Source organism: Schistocerca nitens, chromosome 10 (assembly GCF_023898315.1).
Source record: "Schistocerca nitens isolate TAMUIC-IGC-003100 chromosome 10, iqSchNite1.1, whole genome shotgun sequence".
NCBI lineage: Eukaryota > Metazoa > Arthropoda > Insecta > Orthoptera > Acrididae > Schistocerca > Schistocerca nitens.
The window spans coordinates 66495689-66517936 of NC_064623.1; the positions used below are offsets into that span (position 1 = coordinate 66495689).

The window sequence follows — 22248 nt, forward strand, 5'->3', positions numbered from 1 at the left end:
ACACACAGAAAATGAAACGAGCAAGCTGACCTCAGATGCACGTAGGTAAAGAAGACATTACTGATAGATGTACATGTGTCAAGATATACACAGTGGTATGAAGAGTGAGTGAGTGTGTGTGTGTGTGTGTGTGTGTGTGTGTGAGAGAGAGAGAGAGAGAGAGAGAGAGAGAGAGAGAGAGAGAGAGTTGTCAAGAGGTCACTACAGAAAGTGCCAGACAGGTGTACATATCTCATTATCAGAATAGCTATTCATAGCCACTTGGAGTTATAATTTTTGTATGTCAGACCGGCTTATACATGGTGAATCAAAAAGGATCTTACAAATTTGGAATGATACAGAGATTTATTGAGATAATCCACGGAATTGGTAGATCTACCATTTTGTAATAAACTACCTGAAGTTTGTTTCACAAAGTGCATCAGCACCCCATTCTGTCATCAGAAGCGTCGACATAGTGCACAGTTAAAATGGCTACTTTCACTGATGTGGAGCATGCTCGCTGTGCGTTTTCATCAGCCAAAGTCTGCAAAACCTGTTCAACATAAATTTCACACTGAATATGCTAAAGAACCTCCAAGCAGGCTTACAATTTACTCTTGTAACAACAACTTCGTTGAGATGGGTTGTTCACTGCAACATGATAAATCACCAGGTTGCCCGCATATTGATGTTTATGTGGAACAGGTTATGGAGAGCTTTGCCCGCAGTCCACAACAATCATTGCATATTGTGAGACTGGCATTCCATAGAAGACTTTTTGGTGAGTACTACGCAGATGTTTACACTTGAAATTATGGATTTACAGTGGCACAGCACATTGCTGATGCAAATAAGATTGCTTGTGGGGAATTCTGTTCGGAAGTGATGCATCGGACAGAGGACGACGACACATTCCTGAACACAATAATCTTCACCGATGAATGAACAACTCATGTCAGCAGCATGGTGAACACCCACAACTGCAGAATATGGGGCAGCAAAAATCCTGTCATTGGTATTGTGTATCTGGATATGCTTGACAACTTTTTAATTCCACAGATCGATGAAGATGATAGGTCAGTGGATTGGCTGTGAAGGGCCAATCACATGGTCACCCTGCTCCCCAGATTGGACACCATTGGATTTCTTTATCTGGTGTCTCATTAAAGACTGTCTGTATGTTTCTCCCCTACCAAACAATTTAGTCAACATGAAAAATCAAATCTACACTGCCACTATGTTGGTTATGCCCAATTTGCTGCAACAAGTGTGGAAAGAAATTGATTACCAATTGGATCTTTGTTGCATCACAAAAGGTAGTCACATCAAACCAAAATAACACTTGAAATTTTTATGTGAAACTTGTGGTTTTTTGCTACAAAATGACACATCTACCAATTCTGTAATTTATCTCTAAAAATCACTGTGTCATTCCAAACTTCTAAAGTCCTTTTTTACTCATCACGTACATCTTGATACAAGTGTATTCGGCAGTATGTTACAGCTGATTAAATTAAGTTAAGTGTACATTATTACATATACAATACAGTTATTACATTATCTTTCATATCCTGCAATGGTTTCTGTATGTCTGCATCACATTCCTACTCTGGTTGGTTGGTTTGGGGGATAATAGGGACCAGACTGCGACGGTCATCGGTCCCTTTTTCCAATAAATTAAAACCACCAAAGAGAATAAAAACGAACAGCAGGAAAGACGTCAGACGACACAGGACAAGAAATACTCCTATAGAGATCAGACAAAACAAATTAAAATCACACAGAGTGTGACGGTGGTTGGCCGACCATAGAGATAAAAAGGAAAAGCCAACCACCGAGAACACATTAAAAACTCAGCGTAGAATCGTAGGCCAATGGCCAGAATCAACACAAAAGAACAGAACAAACACTCAGAGTAAACGATAAAAACCCCGTGCCCGAATAAAACGTAAAACTAAGCAAGCCATAACAGGGTCATCAGATAAAAGGGCAGGGAGCGTAACAGGCAGCGCAAATGTCTGCCTGACCACAGCTAAAAGGGGGCAGGCCAACAAAATGTGGGCCACTGTCAAAGCCGCCCCGCAGCGACATAGAGGAGGGTCCTCCCGGCTCAGTAAATAACCGTGTGTCAGCCGGGAGTGGCCAATGCGGAGCCGACAAAGGACGACTGAGTCCCTGCGGTTGGCTCGCATGGATGACCGCCACACAGTCGTCGTCTCCTTAATGGCACAGAGTTTATTGGGCGTGATTTGATCGCGCCATTCAGCGTCCCAAAGCGCAAAAACTTTTCGGCGGAGGACTGCCCGCAAATCAGTCTCTGGGAGGCCAACATCCAGAGATGGTTTATTCGTGGCCTCTTTCGCCAGGCGGTCAACATGTTCATTGCCCGGGATACCGACATGACCGGGGGTCCACACAAAGACCACAGAGCGGCCGCAACAGGCAAGAGTATGCAGGGACTCTTGGATAGCCATCACCAGACGAGAACGAGGGAAACACTGGTCGAGAGCTCGTAAACCGCTCAGGGACATTCCTACTCTGCGAGGTTGTAGAAGCAGAATTTCTTTCAGGTCTTTCTCAACACAAAAAAGTTTTCCTCCTGAAAACTCTTCTAATTCCACAAAGAGCTCATAATCATATGGTATTACATTTCTGTATAATTAAGAACATGCTGAATGACTGGATACTATAAGATGCGTAACAACAAATTTTTTTTCCCCTCATAGTTTTCTTAAAAATGGATGATAAGTATTTCATAGCAGCTGGAAAGCCCACATGGAAGGAACTGGGTGAATCACACCCGACTGTCTGTCGGATATAAAACTCAATAACTTGAGAACAACATGAGGTATCATTCTACTCTCGATTTTAAATAAAACTTCAATGCTGTATCTACTTCATTCACTGCAATGTATATCTAAAATCAACCACACGCAAAGTTTATACGAAGCGATTTTACCTCTGTGATCTCTTCAAAAAATTTTGTAATATTTTACTTAATTTGACGCAGAGCAATACGACTGATGGATAGTGAAAAGAAATTCAATTCTTTGTCAAGTGATGATATCAGACTGTAAGATGTACAAAAATCAAATTTTTTCACCTAATAGTTTTCACAAAATAAGATTAAGAGTATTTCATATCAGCTAGAAAGCCATCTCTTAGCACAGACAGCAGCATTTGTTGTGCAGGACAGCTCTAAAAAAGGCAGCCTAAGCACAGAATGCAAACAGCATGTTTGTAGTAGTGAAAGGATTAAGAACTGAAAAGGAGTTAGCGGTAAAGGAAAAAGAGGGATAGATGGGAGGGGTAGGTCGCAGATAATAAAAATATGAAGAACGCAACTGTATAAATAAGTAAATTACAAAATAATAATAATTTTTTTAAAGAGGAGAGGGAAATTGTATGTCACTATAGATGAAACCGAGGAGGGGTTCGGGATGCAAGGATGTGACATGGCGAGATGCCACCTCCTGAGTTCAGGAAGGCTAGTATCAGGTGGGAAGACCCAAACATTGCATGTGCAGCAGCAGCAGCAGCAGCAGTTGGGTTCCTCAGCTCATGGTGTAGAGCTGTGCCACTGCCGGGTATCCTCAAGAGAGAATGGTGCTCCTATTACTGTTTGTGCAATTGGCCTGTTTAGTGGCAGACGTGCCAATATAAAATGTCATAATGTGGACGCGAGACAATCCGTACACAAGTCACACAGTTTTGCGAGTCATGCTGCCACCAACACTGTATCATCTGGAGTGCCCCAGGGAAGTGTGGTAGGTCCGCTGTTGTTTTCTATCTACACAAATGATCTTTTGGATAGGGTGGATAGCAATGTGTGGCTGTTTGCTGATGATGCTGTGGTGTACGAGAAGGTGTCGTCGTTGAGTGACTGTAGGAGGATACAAGATGACTTGGACAGGATTTGTGATTGGTGTAAAGAATGGCAGCTAACTCTTAATATAGATAAATGTAAATTAATGCACATGAATAGGAAAAAGAATCCTGTAATCTTTGAATACTCCATTAGCAGTGTAGCGCTTGACACAGTCACGTCGATTAAATATTTGGGAGTAACATTGTAGAGCGATGTGAAGTGGGACAAGCATGTAATGGCAGTTTTGGGGAAGGCGGATAGTCGTCTTCAGTTCATTGGTAGAATTTTGGGAAGATGTGGTTCATCTGTAAAGGAGACCGCTTATAAAACACTAATACGACCTATTCCTGAGTACTGCTCGAGCATTTGGGATCCCTATCAGGTCGGATTGAGGGAGGACATAGAAGCAATTCAGAGGCAGGCTGCTAGATTTGTTACTCGTAGCTTTGATCATCACGCGAGTGTTACGGAAATGCTTCAGGAACTCGGGTGGGAGTCTCTGGAGGAAAGGAGGCGCACTTTTCATGAATCACTACTGAGGAAACTTAGAGAACCAGCATTGGAGGCTGACTGCAGTACAATTTTACTGCCGCCAACTTATATTTCGCGGTAAGACCACAAAGATAAGATAAGAGAGATTAGGGCTTGTACAGAGGCATATAGGCAGTCATTTTTCCCTCGTTCTGTTTGGGAGTGGAACAGGGAGAGAAGATGCTAGTTGTGGTACGAGGTACCCTCCGCCACGCACCGTATCGTGGATTGCGGAGTATGTATGTAGATGTAGGCCAAAAAGGTGGTACTGCATAGGTGCAGAGGCAAGTTTTGCAGAAGCAATTAAGTGTGATCGTAGCGAGTTGTTTAGTGAATTGCAATTACATTTGTTGTGAGTCACCGTCGCTGATTGTGGTGGTAAGTGTTAAATTCTGCATAAACAAGTCAGAGACATAATTTGCAGAATATACTCTTTCTTTGGGCGGACAGCACATGCATGCGCGTACCGCAATTGTCATTTGGAATTGTCAACAATGCTGTCCCCGTCCGTGCCTCAACATGTGCGAACCACCATCACTTGTCAATTGGACTATAGTAGTGGGTACGGAATACTTGCCACAATGCACCATAGACTGGGTTGCGGAGTACATGTTTAGATGTAGATGTACAGTCCGAACTTTATAGAATGAGGGTTCAGTGGAGAACTTCAGTGAAGTCTGGAAGGTAGGAGCGAGGTGCTGCCAGGAGTAAACCTGTGGGGGTGGGCAGTTGATTGCACTCAATTAGGTCAGTCGCTAAGGGCACTGTCCGAGAATGGCAAAGTTCTGAGTTCCAGTACCAGTCCAGCATGCAGTTCTGACCTGCCGGGAACTCTCGAAATGGCAAACACTCTGTTGCAGAGTGAAAGGTATGTCCTGGGAATGGCCCCTAGTCTACGGTTAGACCACTTCCCCACAGTATCCTTTCTTCCACAAGTGCTTATCCCCAGTCACAGCTGTCTGTGGCGGTGCCGAGGTGTTCGACAGCAGAACAGGTATGTTTTCTGAGGACGGTCAGGCTGTACGGAAGCAAATTTCTAACGTGGATGTAGTGGCAACTGCCAAACATGTATGTCCAGTGTCGGTTCTTACAACAGCAGTGGCTATGTTTCAATTTTTTTCTCATTTCGGAATGTAATAAATCAAACAGCTATTTATACTATAGCTCAAACATACAGACAGCTATGTCAAGCTAAACTTGCACATTGGTTACCCGTGTACAAGGAGTACATGAGCACTGCTGCTCAGAGGTGTTTCTTATATTTCAAATAATAATTAAATGGTAAATAATCATAAAATGACAACCAGGGCAAAAATGTAGTAATCCTAAATATTACCTCTTACGAATTGTATACTAGTGTACTATTTTCTATTCCTTGCGATATAAACTTCCTTAAGTGGTGTGCGGATGAAGTAGTAAAATACAAAAATGGTCAAACAGACAAACATATCAATGAAAAGAATCTATTTTTGAAAATATAATGCAACTGTATAGATAAAAAAATCTACTCACCAAGCAGCAGCAGGAGAAAATGCATACGAAAGGTACTAAAATTTGCAAACTTGTATAGCCAGTGGCTCCTCCTGTCAGAAAGGTTGAGGGGGGAAGAAAGAGGAGTGAAGCAAAAGGACTGATGAGGCTTACGATAAGGGGCAGAGTTCGGCAAACTCGCCCAGAAGCCCGGGTCAGGGGAGACTTACCATACGGGATGATGAATGAAGACTGACTGTTGGGGACTGACTCCCAGACAAGATTTGGAAACCTGAGAGCTTAAAAGGTGTAAGGTACGGTAATACACAATACAGAGATTACTGCCAATACTTTGCACATTAGTTAATAAGAACGAAAAGCTAAGTGCATTGCATGTGACAGAGGCAAGGGGAAGGGGTTGAAATACAGACAGGTCAGAAAATGAAAGAAAACGAAGAAAGGAAGAGTTACTGTGAAGAAATGCTGAGATTGAAGAAATGGAAGTAAATCAAAGCCAGGTGGATGGTGAGAACCAAGGACATGTTGCAGCACCTCCCACCTGTGGAGTTCTGAGAAACCGATGTCTGGGGGAAGACGTGTGAAACAGGCATCAAGGTCACAATGGTCATGTTGTAGAGCATACTCTCCAACAGGATATTGTTTATTTCCAGTATTTACCCTCTACCTATACCAATTCATCCTAACCCATAACTTGCTGGTAATCATGCCTATGTAAAGACTGAACTATGTTTACATAACAGCTGGTATATGATGTGTTGTTTCACAGGTGGCTCTTCCTTTGATAGTGTACATTTTGCCAGTTACAGGGCTGGTATAGGTGGTGCTAGGAGTGTGCACAGGGCAAGTCTTGCAGTGGGAGGTGGTCTCAGGAGTAGGAGCCATACGGTAGGACATGGGCGTAGAAGGAGCATAGCGTCTGACAAAGATATTGTGGGGATTGGGAGGGCAATGAAAACCTATTCAAGGTGTGCTGGGCAAAATCTCAGACAGAATGGACCTCATTTCAGGACACGATTTTAGGAAGTCATAGACTTGTCGAAGTAGCTGATTAATACATTCGAGACCAGGATAACACTGGGTGACAAGTGGTGTACTCCAAAGCTGTTTTTATGAGGGATCAATAGTACCAGGATTGGATATGATGGCCAGGGAAATCTGCTTTCGAACGAGGCTGGTGGAGTAAATGTGTCCAGTGAAGGTTAAGGTGAGAATGATACTGTAAGGAGTCTGCTTCTAAACAACTATGTTTACCTCAAATGCCAAGGCTGTATGGGTACTGTTGTTCGTTAATGTGAACAGAAGTGTGTAGCTGACCTTTCGTGAGGATGAAATCAACATCAAGGAAGTAGAATGGGATTCAGAATAATACCATGCGAAACTGAATTGGGCGAATGTATTAGAGATTCCGAGAATTTTAACAGGTCAGCCTTGAGTAGGACCATGTGAAGCAAATGAAGGAGAAGCTGTTGAGGTTCTGGAGGAATGTGGATAGGGTGTCCTCACCCTCGGGGATCCAGATAGCAAAGATGTCACATTGAATCTGAACCAGATGAGGGGTTTAGGAAGGATTTCTCTACATTGCCCACGAATAGGTTGGCATAGGATGATGCCATGTGGGTGCCCATAGCTGTACCACAGAATTGTTTGTAGGTAATAACTTCAAAGGAGAAGTAATTGTGGATGAGGATATAGTTCGTCATGGCGACCAGGAAGGAGTTATTAGTTTGGAATCTGTCAGGCGCTGATAAAGGTAGTGTTCAATAGCAGTAAAGCCAGGGGCATTGGGACATTAGTGTACAGGAAAGTGGCATCAATAATGACAAGCAGGGCACTGTGTGGTAAAGTGACAAGAACTGTTGAGAGACGGTGAAGGAAATGGTTGGTATCTTTTATAAAGGAGGGTAGGTTGCAGGTAATAGGCTGAAGGTGTTGGTCTACGAAAACAGATATTCTCTCTCCTTGGGGGCACGGTAACAGCCACAATGGGGTGGCCTGGGTGGTTGGGTTTGTGGACTTTAGGAAGCGTGTAGAAGGTAGTATTGTGGGGAGTGGTACGGATGAGGAGAGAGATGGACTCCAGGGAGATGTTCTGGGAAGGGGGTAAGGATTTGAGGAGATACTGGAAATACAGCTGGATTTCTGGAATGGGGTCACTGTGGCATGCTTTATAGGTGGATGATCTGACAGCTGGCAGAGTCCTTCTGTCAGATAATCCCCGCAGTTCAAAGCAACAGTGGTGGAGCCTATGCTGCAGGTAGGATTATAAGCTTTGGGTCAGTTTTTAAAAGGTGGAATGTTGTTCTTTACTCGGATGTAAGGTTAGTTTGCATGTTGAGGGATTTGGGGAATGACGGTGAGGCAAAGTTTGAGATGAAGAAATTCTGGAAAGTTAACAGGCGATGATTTGGGTGTGGATCACTGTTGGATGGAGGAGTGAACTGAGTCAGGCAGGGTTCTACATTGGTCTTTGATGGCGGGGCTAAGGTTTTTGGAGGAAAGGTTCATGACTGTGTTTCGGGTCTGTTTAGGTTCTCAATTCTGTGTGGTGTGGGAAGGAGTTTTGGAGGGTGGGGCAAACGTAGTAGGTCTGCGTGACAGGGTTTGTCAGCTGTGAAGGGATGTGGGGGAGGTTTGGAGGAGGTTGTAGAGGTGGTGGACAGTGGTACTCTAAGGAGGGAGTAGGAAGTGAGCAGGGTGGAGAGAGATTTGTTTTTTGAGGTGGCCTTGTGCATGTTCCTCTAGTTCCTGGAGGGCAAGAGTTCCAATGTGTGTTATGGACTCCAAGAATTTGGAATTGCATAGCAGGATAATTTTACAGGTGGAGAGAAGGTATTGCAAGGGGGTTTGGGCTTCGTTGATATGGTTTTGCAGGACTATGTTGGAGAGGGCTAAGGGTTGGTGGAATCTGGACAGATGGATGTCATTGTGGAAGGAAAGGTGACAGCCGGAGACGGGGAATTTGATGGTAAGACCATTTGGGGTAATTCCATGGGCCTAGCAACAATGAAGGAACAGTATGTGGGATTGGGTTCTGGCTAGGGATAAGGAAACTTTTCTGTATTGATGCAGATGGAAGGAGGAAGGGTCCATGGTGGTGGAAAATGTGCGAAAAAAATACATAAATAACATAGAACTATGTCTGAAAAATTCACAAAAATACACCCAAATACATGAGAAAAATCATGAAAAGCATGAAATGATTGATAAGGAGGGAAAAGATGAAATCTGAGGGAGTATGACGATAGTTAAAGGCGAAAACTCACTAAAATTGGTGTGAAGTCACAATGAGATCAAAGAAAATATATAAATAAAAAAAATATTTTACTGTTGGTTGCAGGTCAGAGGGTGGATAAGTGTGAGGAAGGGGGATGGCAGATGTGACTGGATGAGGTAAAATTCGTAGGAGCAAACTTAGACAGAACGAAGAAAGAGTAGGGGGTGGGGAGGGGTTGGCAGGATGAAATACAAAATCATGTGGCACTGGAAAGGTGCAGGAAATAACACACGAAAAAATGGGAGAGTGATTAATTTGAAGGTATATGATATCAGCAGGAGTAATTTGGAGCATATGATGCTGCACCAACAGTCAGTGTGGTCTTGTAGCCATCTGTTGAGTGAGACTGAGATGACTGATACATTGTGGCTCAGAAGTAGCATGGGCAGTGCGTTTGTATGGCAATAAGAGAAACACACGAAAGAAAAGAAAGAAGGACAGGCATAGAGTATAGTAATGCATTAGAAAATATTAACAAAGGGAAACAGCACAGGGTCAGAATGGAAGAAAAGGCATCAGGCTAAACCAAACCATGGAAAATCCAAGATGGAATGAAACAATATACTAATATTGTTACATTCCATTCTGGATTTTCCATTGTTTGATTTTATGTAAACATTGTCTGGCCTTTTCCTTCAGCATGACTGCTACCAAATTATCAACGTGGATGAACGGGCACAGGCAGAGGGTGTACACTGAAAACCCACAATATCCTTTTGGAGAGCACTCTCTGCAACATGACAGTCATGACTGTTCCACCAGATGCGCCATCTGGATTCTTCCTGCAGGCACCAGTTTCTCAGAACGCCACAGGTGGTAACTGGTACTACAGTGTGTCCTTGGTTCTCGCCATCCACATAGGCTTAATTTTCATTAATTTCTCTGGTCTCAGTGTTTCTTCACATTAACTATTTCTTCCTTTACGCTGAAAAGGAAAGATGCTACTCACCATATAGCAGAGATGCTGAGTCACAGATAGGGACGACAAATGGACTGTCACAAATAAGCTTTCAACCAACAAGTCCTCTGTCAAAAATAGATCAAAAGTGAGCGCACGCACACGCATGCACACGCACATGCACACAAATGCAACTCACACACACGACTGCAGTCTCTGGCAGCTGTGGCTGCAGAACAGAGTGGCTTCAGCTGCCAGACTGCAGTCATGTGTACACGAGTTACGTCTGCATGCACGTGCATGTGCATGTGCGTGTCAAAGGCCTTGTTGGTCAAATGCTTATTTGTGATAGTCCTTTTGTTGTGCCTATCTGTGACTCAGCTTCTCTGCTATATGGTGAGTTGCAACTTTCCTTTTGATAATATTGTTATATTCCATCCTGGATTTTCCATTGTTTGATTCTCCCTTACTATCTTTCATTTTCTGATCTGTCTTTCTCTCCCTCCCCTCCCTCCACCTCTATTGCATACAATGAACTTAGCTTTTTGTTCTTATGAACTCATGCTCAATGTTTTGGCCATAATCTCTGTCTTGCGTATTACCCTATCTTCCACATTTAAGCTCTCAGGTTTTCAAACCTCATCCAATGCAGTGCCCAACAATCAGTCCTTCCTTCCCATCTTGCCCGGTAAGTCTCCCCTGACCTGGGGTTCAGGGCAACTTTTCCAGACTCTACTCCTTTTCCTAAACCTCACCAATCCTTTTCGTTGGCCCGTCTTCCTTCTTCTTCAACCTTTCTGCCAGAAAAAAAGAGTCATCATTTATATAAGCTTGCAAATTTTAATATCTTTTATAGATGTGTTCTCTTGCCACCGCTTAGAGCAGATTTTTTTATCAAATAGACAAATGTATCTTTTAAATCTGTTTAATGTATTCGCAACAAAAAATGTAAAGTAAATGTATCTTTTTTCTGTAGATTGTTGAAGAGACCTGGCATAAAAAAGTGAGTTATTAGATGTGCAACATTTATTTAGAAGACAACCAGTTGCGACAGACAAATACAACAATTTTCACGCATTGCCTGCAGGTGATGATGTGATTACAGCTGCAGAACTCGCCTTTCTTCTCCTCCGGTGCCACACCGCCGCCTCCGCCACCCTGCTTGCCAGACTTGCTGGGTTTCTTCCCACCGCCACCTCCCCCACCTCCGCCACCGCTTTCGCCGCCCACGATCCCCTGCGTTGAGATGTCTGTCTCCTCAATGCCCATCGCCTTCATCTGCTGTGCCCTCTTCTCCTGTGCAGAGAGGAAGGCACGCGGGTCTGACAGTGCGGCCATGAAATCTGTTAATGGAGAAGCATGCAAGTGTTACAACTCTACTTGCTCTGATTCCACTTTTACTGTAAACACTACTTTCTCTTCTTTCTTTTGCTTAACTAATCACTACACTGCACGTACATGACGTAACAAAATTATTTTTCAAGCTGTGTTTTCACAACCATTATTCTTCACAATGTGACTGAAGATTTCAATGATGACAGTCGTACAAAGATTTTATGTAGAAATATTTCATATAATGAACTGTTTAAAAATCAAGCTTGAGACAAACAACTTGCACTTAAATCCTGAACCCTTTAATAAGTGTAAGCTATGGACTGACATACATATTTTGAAAGCTCTGTTTTTATATCATCTAAATAATAATTTGGCTTCTTTCAAAATTTTATGGTTTAAGCAGTATTACCATTCAAAGGTGTTGTAAGCAACACAGATAGTCACAATTTTAGGAAATAATAGGGAATTTTAATAAATCCAGATTTACAAGTCTGAATCTTTCTGTATTCAAAAGTGTATACTTTTACTGAGAAAAGCTGATAAATAATGAAATACCTTAAATATAATATTTTTGTTTCTAGAGTATTGTAAAACCTTGTCAGAAAATCTGGGGGAAAAGTGAATGCATAACATAAAAACCTTGTGATTTTCCTGTAACCCAAAATAGCAACATCTCAGCTGCAACACTTGCAAACGTGGACTGTCCTCCATTTATCTCTTCAAAGCTTTAAGCCTAGGTCATCCCTAACATAAAATGCAAACTGCTAAAATGCTGACAAAACAGGTGTAGAAAACACACAACACTTTGGAACAGTACCCATCTGTAGTACAGACCTACGAAATTTGCCGATAGCTTACAGACAAACAGCCCACACCAGTCGAGCAGCAAGAATTCCGTTCTGCGAATCTCCCTCCAGAGACATCCATACTCTACAATTAGTGCACCACAATCATTTCAGGTATGCCCCACCCTTGGACAGATATCAGAATGACGTACCTTCAAAGCCGTCAGGCACATAGATCTTCAGCTCGATGTTGCAGAACAGCATGGGCAGTGACATGGGGAAGTTGGCCTCAGTGCGCAGCGAGATGTGGCGGTAGCCAGCCTGCAGGCCGTCCAGCGGCAGGATGCGCTGCCCCAGCAGCTTCCCATTTTCGTCGTACACACCGAACCGCAGAACCGCCAGATCGGGCAGCACCACCTGCAGGCAGTTCAGGTTGGCTTAAGTTCTCGTGCATCTCACAGTCTGCCCAGGGCCGTGACTGGGAAAGGGGAGTGGCAGCCGAAGAGGGAGCGAGATGGGTCGGGGTCTAACATCACTTTATCCGTCCCACGTCTTGAGAGTGCAGTGAATGAAACAGAGGAGAAATCTGGGGAGGGAATCGAAGTTCGGAGGAAGAGATAAAAACTTCTAGGTATTCAAAAGATAGAGTAATTCTCTCAGAGATGGCAAAGACTCAGAACAGTAGGCAAACAGAATCGACGGTGTCTCCAAAAGAGGTTATAAGATGAGCATCGACAAAAGTAAAGTGAAGGTAATGTAGTATAGTCCAATTTCATTGGTATAAAACTTGCCCACTCCATCTGCCTGACAACTGTATGAAGATTATTTTGAAGAAAAACAGTTTCAGATGCCATGCTTAACTGTCTACGTGCTTGACATCTTTAACTGTGTTGGCCAACACACTAGACTGTATTTAAATGAAGCCACACAACCGCAATTCTGTAAGTGCGGTCCTAGTGCTGTACTGCCGTGCCTGCCATTAGGGTACGTATCGAAGCTATGTGCTCCATTCGGCTCGATGTCAAGGTACACTTATTTCGAATTTGTAAACACTGCACATTAATTCAAGTGTTGGTAACTTTTTCTCAAGGTATTTGCCTTGAATGTAGCCTTGTGGATGATGATAAGCAGTTCAGATGAGAAGAGAACAGAAGTTTTGGAAATGTGGAATTGTGGAAGAATGCCGAGGAATGTGTGGCAAGATAGATAAAGTAATGAGGAGGTGCTGAACAGACCTGAGGAATGAGACTGTGACAGTCCTCCTCCCCTCCCTGATGCAGATACATGCCCCTCCCCTTCCCTCGCCCATACTATGGGTGGGTCCGTCTCGGGAAGGAAACGAAGGTTCTAAAATCTAGGAATGGTGTCACATACATCAGATACTTCTGAAATCCTTTAAGTTATGATCATTCTGTTTCACCCAGACAAGTTGTGAGAGAAAATCCTCATTAAACTATGTAATGTTTCCTTTTCTAGCTATATTAATTACACAGATATTGGTATCGTATTTGCATGTTCAAATAAATCCTAGGGCAATGACTGTTGATTTTTTTGTAAAATCTTTAGTAGCCATGTTTGCATGTAGGAAAACAGATAACTAGTTTCAACCACTTCCAGTCATCTTCAGATATGAAAGACATTGAAATGGGGGGTTACGAGACAGTAATTTCACTCACCACTAATGAAGTTTACAAAAGATTTTAACAAAATTATGGAACAGAACAGAGTAGAATATATATCTACATCTACATACGTACTCCAAAAGCCAGCATACGGTGTGTGACAGAGGTTTCCTCACACCCCTACGAGTCATTCCTTTTCTGTTCGACTCTCAAATAGAGACGGGGAAAAACAACTGTCTATATGCCTCTTTACAAGTCCTAATGTCTCTTTTCTTATTGTCTCATTCCTTAAGCAAAATGTACACTGGCGCCAGCAGAATTGTTCTGCAGTCAGCCTCAAGTACTGGTGCTCTAAATTTTCTCAACAGTGTTCATTGAAAAGAATGTCACCTTCCATCCAGGAGCTTCCATTTGAGTTCCCAAAGCTTCACTGTAATACTTGCATGTAAATCAAACCTACCGGTAACAAATCTAGCAGCCCACCTCAGATTTGCATCAATGTCTTTCTGTAATCTACGTGGTGGGGATCCAAAAACTCCAGTAGTACTGAACAATGGGTTGCGCCAGAGTTCTAGACGTGATCTCCTTCACAAATGAACCACACGTTCCTTAAGTTCTCCCAATAAACTGATGTTGACCATTTGCCTTCCCTACTACAATCTTTAAATGCTCATTGCATGGTGTGCCTATTAGGAAAGGACACTTGTCAATTGGCTGTTAACAACACAAGGGAACATCAAGTGTATATACATCAGCTGTCATAAAATTAAGTAAAACCTGGACAGAGAAGTAAGTGAGACAAATGAACACGTAATAGTATAACAATTACATGAAATTACATTGAAGACACATCTTCATGCACAAGTACATAATACACATAGAGACACATTGTTGTCATTCATTCAAAGTGACACAGAAAATCTCTATAACAAGTATTGTTTATGTGTACAGATGAAAGAAATCACATTAACATGGCTTGTCTAAAATTACACAAAATATAAAGACTGCCAATACATGTGAGCATTACAAAGAGACTATGTCCTAACATTGTAATGACCACATATATTGGACTTGTTTACATTTTCTTTAATTTTAAGCCAACTTAAGCTAATGAAATTTCTTTCAGCTGTACACATGCAAAATACCTGTTATAGAGATCAGTATACATTAGGATACCGTTAGTCTGTTTTATTTTAATAAAAGATTTCATAAGATTATACCATCTGCAAGAACTATCTTTGCAGCTCTGTGTTTGTATTTATGCAATTTGTCTATTTTACTCTAATAATTACATTGCAGCAATTGTAAATTTAAACATTTTTGGTTTTACATTAAAACTTAACTGCATCTCACTTATTATACTACTTGAGAATGTAATATACTGTACTGACACCTCCTGGAATTTTCTTCACCTATGAGCTTCAGCACTTAACTGTGGTCAATCTGTTAATGACCAGCTTGTGGAAACTTTGACTACCGCTGTCACCAGACAGCACAGTTATTTTCTGTGTCATTTTGAATGAATGACAAAAGTGTGTGTCTTATATTACAAGCACAAGTTTGAGGACATGGCTTTAATGATATGTTTCAATTTCTATGCTATTATCAGATCATCTATGGCACACATAGACTCACATTATGATGCTTCCATATCCAGTTTTTACTTCATTTTAAAACAGCTGATACATGTACTTTACAATTGTTATTAACAGACAACTGAGAAAAGTGTCCTCTAATCATAGACATGGCTTTTTATATTCTGGTATGAATTGTTCCATAATTCTGTTAAAATCTTTGGTAAATACTATCAATCTTGATTGCAATCCCTGTCTTGCAACCCTATATTTCAATATCTTTCAGATGTGAAAGTGACCAGAAACAGTCAAAACTAGTTACCTATTTTTCTATATGCAATTTTGGCTAACAGATTTTTCAAAAAGTCAACATTCATAGAAATAACAAATTGCTGTCTCTATACTGACAATGTCAGATTAACAACAATATGATAGTAATTGGTGCTGCTAGTTGTATAGTTCTACGAAGAGCCGAATTCAATGATGTTTCACTCTTCAAAATCTGATCAATCATTCTGGAGAAATTACAACATCTATAAATTTTGATTTAACTTTTCTAACATGAAACTTATTCTCCAATAGTACTAATCAGATTCCGAAGAGTGAAACACTGTAAAATACGTCTAGTTTAGAACTATGATATTATCTACAGAAATTACTATAGTGTCATCTGATAATACTAAGATAATACCAGTACCTATATAATTAACATAGCTATGGAAAGAGACTATATGTCGTTTAGTGATGACTTTTTTCACATCTACCTGGCTGAAAACAGACTTACAATATCTTAAACAGTTCCTGAGTTGAAACACTTAGTTGAACTGGCAAGTATAATACACTCCTGGAAATGGAAAAAAGAACACATTGACACCGGTGTGTCAGACCCACCATACTTGCTCCGGACACTGCGAGAGGGCTGTACAAGCAATGATCACACGCACGGCACAGCGGACACACCAGGAACCGCGGTGTTGGCCGTCGAATGGCGCTAGCTGCGCAGCATTTGTGCACCGCCGCCGTCAGTGTCAGCCAGTTTGCCGTGGCATACGGAGCTCCATCGCAGTCTTTAACACTGGTAGCATGCCGCGACAGCGTGGACGTGAACCGTATGTGCAGTTGACGGACTTTGAGCGAGGGCGTATAGTGGGCATGCGGGAGGCCGGGTGGACGTACCGCCGAATTGCTCAACACGTGGGGCGTGAGGTCTCCACAGTACATCGATGTTGTCGCCAGTGGTCGGCGGAAGGTGCACGTGCCCGTCGACCCGGGACCGGACCGCAGCGATGCACGGATGCACGCCAAGACCGTAGGATCCTACGCAGTGCCGTAGGGGACCGCACCGCCACTTCCCAGCAAATTAGGGACACTGTTGCTCCTGGGGTATCGGCGAGGACAATTCGCAACCGTCTCCATGAAGCTGGGCTACGGTCCCGCACACCGTTAGGCCGTCTTCCGCTCACGCCCCAACATCGTGCAGCCCGCCTCCAGTGGTGTCGCGACAGGCGTGAATGGAGGGACGAATGGAGACGTGTCGTCTTCAGCGATGAGAGTCGCTTCTGCCTTGGTGCCAATGATGGTCGTATGCGTGTTTGGCGCCATGCAGGTGAGCGCCACAATCAGGACTGCATACGACCGAGGCACACAGGGCCAACACCCGGCATCATGGTGTGGGGAGCGATCTCCTACACTGGCCGTACACCACTGGTGATCGTCGAGGGGACACTGAATAGTGCACGGTACATCCAAACCGTCATCGAACCCATCGTTCTACCATTCCTAGACCGGCAAGGGAACTTGCTGTTCCAACAGGACAATGCATGTCCGCATGTATCCCGTGCCACCCAACGTGCTCTAGAAGGTGTAAGTCAACTACCCTGGCCAGCAAGATCTGCCGCCATTGAGCATGTTTGGGACTGAATGAAGCGTCGTCTCACGCGGTCTGCACGTCCGGCACGAACGCTGGTCCAACTGAGGCGCCAGGTGGAAATGGCATGGCAAGCCGTTCCACAGGACTACATCCAGCATCTCTACGATCGTCTCCATGGGAGAATAGCAGCCTGCATTGCTGCGAAAGGTGGATATACACTGTACTAGTGCCGACATTGTGCATGCTCTGTTGCCTGTGTCTATGTGCCTGTGGTTCTGTCAGTGTGATCATGTGATGTATCTGACCCCAGGAATGTGTCAATAAAGTTTCCCCTTCCTGGGACAATGAATTCACGGTGTTCTTATTTCAATTTCCAGGAATGTATATAGAAAGGTATGTACTCAACAGTAATTCTGTCCCATAATTTTATAGTTCTCCCATATACATATTTCTATGGAAATAATCTCAGCAAATTGTTTTGTTAGTGTATCAATAAAACTGCATTCAACAATATACACGGGTTATAGCTTATACTTCATCTGGCTAACACACCATGCAGCACGAAGGGCACTGAACAAAAATGAGGAAATGAAACCATTTAGCTAGACAGAAGTGTTTTTAACTTTGTATGTATTACAGACGTGGCAGGTCAGACAGAGAAGAAGTGGCAGAATGTTCACTACTTACACTTTAACAACTTCTTCCTCATCAATAACTGCAGTAGAGCATTTGCAAAGAGAACAAGCAGCACTTCATGTGCTACACACATCTACTGCTATATATTTTCATAGTAGAAAACACATTTTACCTTTCTGAAGAGGAACGGTTCTTCATTGTACACTGGATTCAGCCCATTTCCTGGAACCATGCGCGTCCTGAATTCTTTTCTAATTGTGTCTGTAGGCAAGCCGTACATGTCTACTTCCACATAAGTGCTGACTTTCTTGTCTGACAGGAACTGCCCAGCTATTACCTGCAACAATAAGTGTGCTAATGTTAGTCATTTGTTTGCACTGCTGCAACACAAACATAGTGGCTCATCATAGAAAGCTGACTCATTTTCCTGATGTCCTCACAAATGATGTCCTAGAAAGACGAAACAAGAAAAATTATGCTTTCAGTATATTCTGTAATGCTCCAAAAACCTCCGCTTTTGACTGTGCGGATTACATCATTTTACTTGGCCAACTACAGTGTTACGACACAATTTATACATGGATGTAGTCTTTATCTTCGTAACAGAGAGCCGTGGGTCACAACGGCCCTCAGAGCAGATGAACATAGTACGTCAGGTCCCACAATAGAGTATGGAACCCAGCAATACTTTGCAATTGCTAAATACATATGGGATTTGGATGTACATTGTAATCTCTCAGTTCCTCTCCCCTTTCCCCCTCTAATCGTCAATCTCCTCCTCCTCCTGCCCCCTTTTCTCTGTCTACCACCTCCCCCTCCCCCCCCTATGTCTTCATTTCCTCTCCCCTCTCTGTCCACTTACTCCCCCCCCTCCCCCCTCCTCCCTCTGACTTTGAGCCTTTTTTATTGGTGTTGCAAAGAAAACCTCGACTGGGAACTGAAATGAATGAGTAAATCAGTTGGGATCATCGGTATACAGGGTATGAGAGAAACCTCTCCAGCTGCTGGGTCTATGAGGGTAGGAGCTTCAACGAAAATGTTCTGCATGGTTTTAATTTGTGAATGGGAAGGACTGCGAACTTTTGAATGATTCAGATTCCACAACGGTATTCTAATCATAAGTCCATAAACCATAAATACAACTTTCCTGCTTTCTGTTGAAACCAACTGCGACGAATAAAACGAACAGCACTTTGTTGTGCATACACTTTTTTTTTAATTATATGCAAGGAGAAAGAAAATCTCTAAGAGAAACAGTTTGCATAGCAGTATAGATGCCCTGATATCGTAATTAAAACTTACTGTGAGAAAGAAAACCAAACTGCACATTTTCACAGCACAGCACTGCACGGGATTTTTTCTTGCAGTTGGTTTTCACAGAAAACCTGCAAGTTTTTGTTTAAAAAAATAAACAGCCCATGTCCATTGCAATGTTTATTACAGTATTACACAATAAGCTGTATAGTGTATGAGCAGAGCAGGTTCAGTTCATCACAAGCTAAAACAGTATGTAGCGATCAGATTAGTGACTATAGTGGGACTGTTACTGATGAGCTTGTACCATACATAACACATGGACTCGACTCAAGTTAAGTAAATGTTCATGTAAATAAAGAACCGTATTAATCGATGTGTGCATTTGTGTTGTAGAAAGAGGATAACAGCCACCGATAACGACATCCCCTCCTTTGCTTCCTTGTGGTACAAGACTCTACACCACTTGTGAAAGCAGCCATGTTATATACCAACTCTGTAGCAACCACTGCACTGCGTTTTACATTGGTATAACAACCAACCAAGTGTCAATTAGGATGAATGGCCACCGCTAAACTGTTGTCAGCACAACATGTGAGATTTCAATGGCTGCTTCACAACCCATGCCGCAATAGCAAATCCTTTGCTGACTTAACCTGCTTGGACTTAAGGTAACTCACTGTCCCCCCCACCCTCCACTCAACAGTGTGTTTGTGTGTGTGTGTGTGTGTGTGTGTGTGTGTGTGTGTGTGTGTGTGTTTTAGCTAGGCTGCAGACGCTCCCCCCAACCCCCTCCCACTTCTCACCCCACTCTAACCCACCCCACACCCACACTTCATCCCAGTACACTCACCGTGGGCCAGGAAAGAGCTGACAATCGACTGAGCACAATATAGAGAACCAGGCGTGTGCATGTGAGTGAGTCCATGTGTGATTGTGTGCATGTTTTCCTTACAAGCTTGAAAAAGGAAGTTCATTGCGAAAGCTAGCAAAGCTCTGTAGCTTTTGTTTGTGTATTTATTGATGACACAGCACTTCTGCCTTTGGTGAGTCATTTCCAATTGCTGGTCTGTTCTGTTTAGCCAATTTGGCCAGGTTAAAGCAGCTGTAGAAGACTAGTAACATTGCAACATATATAAACAGCATTATATTTTCAGTCCAATATACAGAATTATATTTTCAGTCCATAATCAAAGGGTTTTGTCAGATCTACATTCAAATCCATCATTCACTCAATAGTTGCTTCGAGAAATCCCATTCTTCAGCTGGAATATACTGGCATAAGCCAAGTTAGTCTTTCTTCTTGGCACTTTCTTGAGAAGAGGAAATTGAAATGTTAGCGCGTGACATTTCTCTTCACAGCACCTCTCAACTTTTCTGCAATGCTTTGAAAAACCCGGGGCTACAAGATGGTGTGACTTTTTCTTCCCTTTAATGTAGTGTAGTCACCACATGAAATCAGTGGGCAAGTATACTCCATTATTTTGAAAAATCCTCTATGCAACTCTTAGTCTAGTGCACTAAGACCACTGACATCCTCAGGTTTCATCTTGCAGACAAGGAAGGACTTTCTGGACTACAGCAATGAAATATGATTGAATTTTCTCACTTTGAGAAGATAGAATGAGCAATCTGTTTAACTTGTTAAAAACATACAAAAGCCAAGATTGTATAAATATTTATTTATTTAAAAGAACTGTTTTTGATACACTGTTGTCATCTCCAGGTCTTAAAAAATCTTTTTGTTATGAAACATGTTCGCTTTAAACTAGACCTCACTCAAAGTTGTTGTGTGGATAAAAAACAGCATGTTTTTAATAAAAAACAGCATGTTTTTAGAGATTTGTCATAACTGGAAACATTTAAAAATATAAAGCACCTTGTGCAAATGAGACCCCCCCCCCCTTCCAATATATATTTGTCACCCTCTAAGATTTTTACCCTCCACTCCACTCATCCCTCCAACACTAAATTGGTGATCCCTTGGTGCCTCAGAACATGTCCTACCAATCGATCCCTTCTTCTAATCAAGTTGTACCACAAACTCCTCTTCTTCCCAATTCTGTTCAGTACCTCCTCATTAGCTACGTGATCTACCCATCTAATCTCCAACATTCTTCTGTAGCTCCACATTTCGAAAGTTTCTATTCTCTTCTTCATCCACAATGTATATACTGAAAATACTCTCTTCTTGTCTAAACTATTTATCCTCCATGTTTCGCATCCATACATGGCTACACTCCATACAAATACTTTTAGAAAAGACTTCCTGACACTTAAATATACACTCAATGTTAACAAATTTCTCTTCTTCAGAAACACTTTTCTTGCCATTGCTAGTCTACATTTTATATCCTCTCTACAATCATCAGTTATTTTGCTCCCCAAATAGCAGAACTCATCTACTACAATAAATGTCTCATATCCTAATCTAATTGCCTCAGCATCACCTGATTTAATTCGACTACATTCCATCATCCTTGATTTGCTTTTGTTGATGTTCATCTTATATCGTCCTTTCAAGACACTGTCCATTCCATTCAAATGTTCTTCCAGGTCCTTTGCTGTCTCTGACAGAATTACAATGTCACCAGAAATCCTCAAAGTTTTTATTTCTTCCCCATGGATTTTAATTCCTACTCCAAATTTTTCTTTTTTTTTTTTTCCTTTACTGCTTGCTCAATATACAGACTGAACAACATTGGGGATAGGCTACAACCCTGTCTCACTCCCCAACCACTGCTTCCCTTTCATGCCCCTCAACTCTTATAACTGCCATCTGGTTTCTGCCTAAATTGTACGCAGCCTTTCCCTCCCTGAATTCGATCACTTCCACCTTCAGAATTTTAAAGATAGTATTCCAGCCAACATTGACAAAAGCTTTCTGCATGTCTACAAATACTAGAAACTAATCTTCCCTGATTTCGGCTTCAACCAGTTTTTCCATTTGTTTGTAAGGATTTCATGTCAGTATTTTGCAGCCATGACTTATTAAAATGATAGTTCAGTAATTATTACACCTATCGACACCTGCTTTCTTTATGATTGGAAATGTCAGGGTATTTTACCTGTCTCATACATCTTACTCACCAAATGGTGGAGCTTTGTCATAGCTGGCTCTCCCAAGA

General features: G+C 42.2%; 1 protein-coding gene across 5 annotated transcripts in view; it reads right to left on the reverse strand.

Moving 5' to 3' along the window:
• LOC126210263 (1-phosphatidylinositol 4,5-bisphosphate phosphodiesterase) overlaps positions 1–22248 on the reverse strand; it is a 421472-nt gene that overhangs the window by 33120 nt on the left and 366104 nt on the right. For all 5 annotated transcript variants that reach the window (XM_049939453.1, XM_049939454.1, XM_049939456.1 and 2 more), the window contains 3 exons: positions 18039–18203; positions 12377–12581; positions 11163–11387 (listed from right to left, as the gene is read on the reverse strand). In XM_049939453.1, coding sequence (XP_049795410.1) covers positions 11163–11387; positions 12377–12581; positions 18039–18203 — 595 coding nt within the window. The remainder of the gene's footprint in view (positions 1–11162; positions 11388–12376; positions 12582–18038; positions 18204–22248) is intronic.